Source organism: Anneissia japonica, unplaced genomic scaffold, assembly GCF_011630105.1.
Source record: "Anneissia japonica isolate Jap-2015-1 unplaced genomic scaffold, ASM1163010v1 scaffold288183_len337429_cov161, whole genome shotgun sequence".
NCBI classification, from domain to species: domain Eukaryota; kingdom Metazoa; phylum Echinodermata; class Crinoidea; order Comatulida; family Comatulidae; genus Anneissia; species Anneissia japonica.
Genome location: NW_022702858.1, coordinates 148,708 through 151,418, shown reverse-complemented (window position 1 = coordinate 151,418; position 2,711 = coordinate 148,708). Strand labels below are relative to the sequence as shown.

Sequence of the window (2,711 nt, the reverse complement as noted above, 5' to 3'; positions counted from 1 at the left end):
ATATATATATATACTAATTATATGATCAATCTATCAATCATTTATTCGTCATTTAATCAATTTATCTATCAATCAAATTGATATTCAATCTTAATCAGTCTATATCTATTACCAATTAACGAAACCAGAGTGCATTAATCATCGTTAAGTTATGCACGTGACCGAAAAAATTATGGCCGATTGGTCAGTTTAGCAACAACATTTGCGTTAATATAATTTAGATTAAATTTCAGAAAATAAAAATTATAATATTTACCCACATTGAAGTCAAAAAATAATTGTAGGCTAACAGAATTCAAAAATTGGATGAAAACTATTTTTTACGAAAAACCCATACTGCCACAATCCGAAGCAGCCTTGATTACACAGCGTGTATCGCGGTAACTATGCAGCCATTTTGTTTTGTAGAGTATTTACCAGTTATCTATTCGACTGGTCGTCTTCGTTAAATAGGATTTTACCACTGCGCAGGTGGGCGTGGTTTAACGAAGAATGACCAGTCGAATACGGCCATTGTGCGCATACAAAATCAGGGCAGTCGGACCTCTTGCGAATCTATAATTTGGTTATAGTTGGTAGTGAAAATTAATTACACTTTTCTTCTAAACATTTAATAAACAATACGGTAATTATTTTGATGACATATACACTTATAATTAATTTGCTGTACTTACGCAAAATAGACATAAAATAAAAATTTCCCAGATCATTAAATAAATTTTGAGATGCATATAAATGCAAAATATAGTAAAGCTGTCAGGGATGCTCAGAATGTGCCTCAGTAGAAATAAAGCTTTGTCTACACTATCAGACTGTGTGTGACCAATGTGTGTGATGTTGCCGTGGGCATAATGATGTCTTATTACACCCAAATATCTGCATACCACATTTATTTGTCACATAAAATTTGAAAGTTTGGACAAAGCTTTTAGAGCTCGATTCACATCCGATGTAATTCGTGAACTGACGGAGATATAAATATCCGATAATCATTCTGGTTCACTATAACATCTTCTTTTTCTTATTTTGTCAATGATAGAATATAAGCACTTTCCAAATATTTTGTCGTCGAAAAAATGAAGCATGGCCATCTGGAGAAATCAATGATGAAGTATTAGCCAGCAATGGTGATGTTGCATGTGTCGACCTTGAGGAAGATAAATTTGGCGGTTGCTTTTGTGGAGGTGAGAAACTCCTGAACAGTGGACGGTTCTACTAATCTGCACGTCCAAAGCCGGCCATTTACTGCGTTGTACGACGAATCCATCTGCACTCTCTGTGTGCGCTAGTCGACGCGACACCGTCTGCTGATATGTTGGTTACTATAGCTTGAACGGATCGTCATTAAAAACGATCCGTTTCGCGCGCGTGTCTGGTCACTGAGTTCTCCATAGAATCTTGTCGACCGACGACCGCCGGGCGCAGTCAGAGCCCGGCTTTACTGGATAAGGTAATCATGCATGATGTGCTTCTCCGGTTCTTCGAGAATGGAGTAATCCATTTCTTCTGTAATTACATGCACATATAATACAATTATACCGGTATCTGTATATCTTACCTGGCACACAATTAAACGTCTGGGTGCATAAAGAAAATGTAACTTGCCATCATAGAGCTATTTAATAATACCTCTATGCTTGCCATGCAAACCAAAGATAATAGAAACACAAGATAGAGTTCTCCACAGAACGCGCAGAATCGGATGACCGGACTCTGGTTATTTGGCTATGTTCAGACACAACGACTTACGCTAGCGTATCGTTAATCGAGTGGTGTGAACTTTTTTATCATTATCGTTGAAGTATAAAGATATGGGGTGCCATACGCAGCAAAAGTCAATGTTATAATGAAAATGTAATTGCAAAATTCAATGTCTAATTTATTAAAACGTAGGCGTAAATTTCTCAAAATGTAGATCTAGTTTTTCAAAATGAAGTTCTGATTTTTCAAAACATAATTCAAATTTTTCCAAATGTAGTTCTAATTTCTTTAAAATGTAATTCAAATTCAAAACGTAGGTCTGACTTGATCAAACGCTCTCTCCAAATTATATTTCAAAATTTAAATCAAAAACCAGCCTGGTTTGAAATGCATTTTACAACAACACTAGAAATAGACTTTTGCTGCGTACGGCACTAGACTGAAGAAATGTAAATCAAAACTAATCAGCCAAGCATGACGTGGGCCTGTTCCATTAATGATGGGGGAATCATTTTTCGCTGCAGTCCAATGCCGTGAACAACGCTTCCCAGTGCGTCTGCTAATTTTTAATGGTCAGGGTACCGCGATCACGACACCTGCTTGGCATTATAGGTTAGGCTTATGTGGGCTGGGATTTGCAACAAGGTCTTGGACGAGGCCTCTATACTATAGTAGGAGGTCTAGGCCTCTATACTATAGTAGGAGGCCTGGTTCTAGTCTAGGCCTATAATATATATTCTGTATAAGTAGTCATATGATTACAGGTTTACATTGTACCAAGATCGATATTAACGATCGCATTTATTTTTCATTGAAAATAAAAGAAAACTTTAAATAATTTAACTTAAGAATTTTAAAGGTGTAGATAATACAGGGAATAGGCCAATTTTAATGAGAACTAAACCTGTTTTGATAACGTAGGGCCAATATACAATGCAAAGCAAATTGATCACAAAATCAGAAGCATGATTTCAAACATCAGAACCCAGCTTTTATTGTTTAAAACTGTC

At 36.2% G+C, this 2,711-nt stretch overlaps 1 protein-coding gene across 1 annotated transcript in view; it reads left to right on the top strand.

Annotated features, from left to right (window-relative positions):
• Nucleotides 1–2,711, top strand: part of LOC117104087 — a 20,435-nt gene that overhangs the window by 16,184 nt on the left and 1,540 nt on the right. Inside the window, exon 12 of the mRNA XM_033244744.1 lies at nucleotides 1,040–1,184. Within this exon, the coding sequence (XP_033100635.1) occupies nucleotides 1,040–1,184 (145 nt within the window). The remainder of the gene's footprint in view (nucleotides 1–1,039; nucleotides 1,185–2,711) is intronic.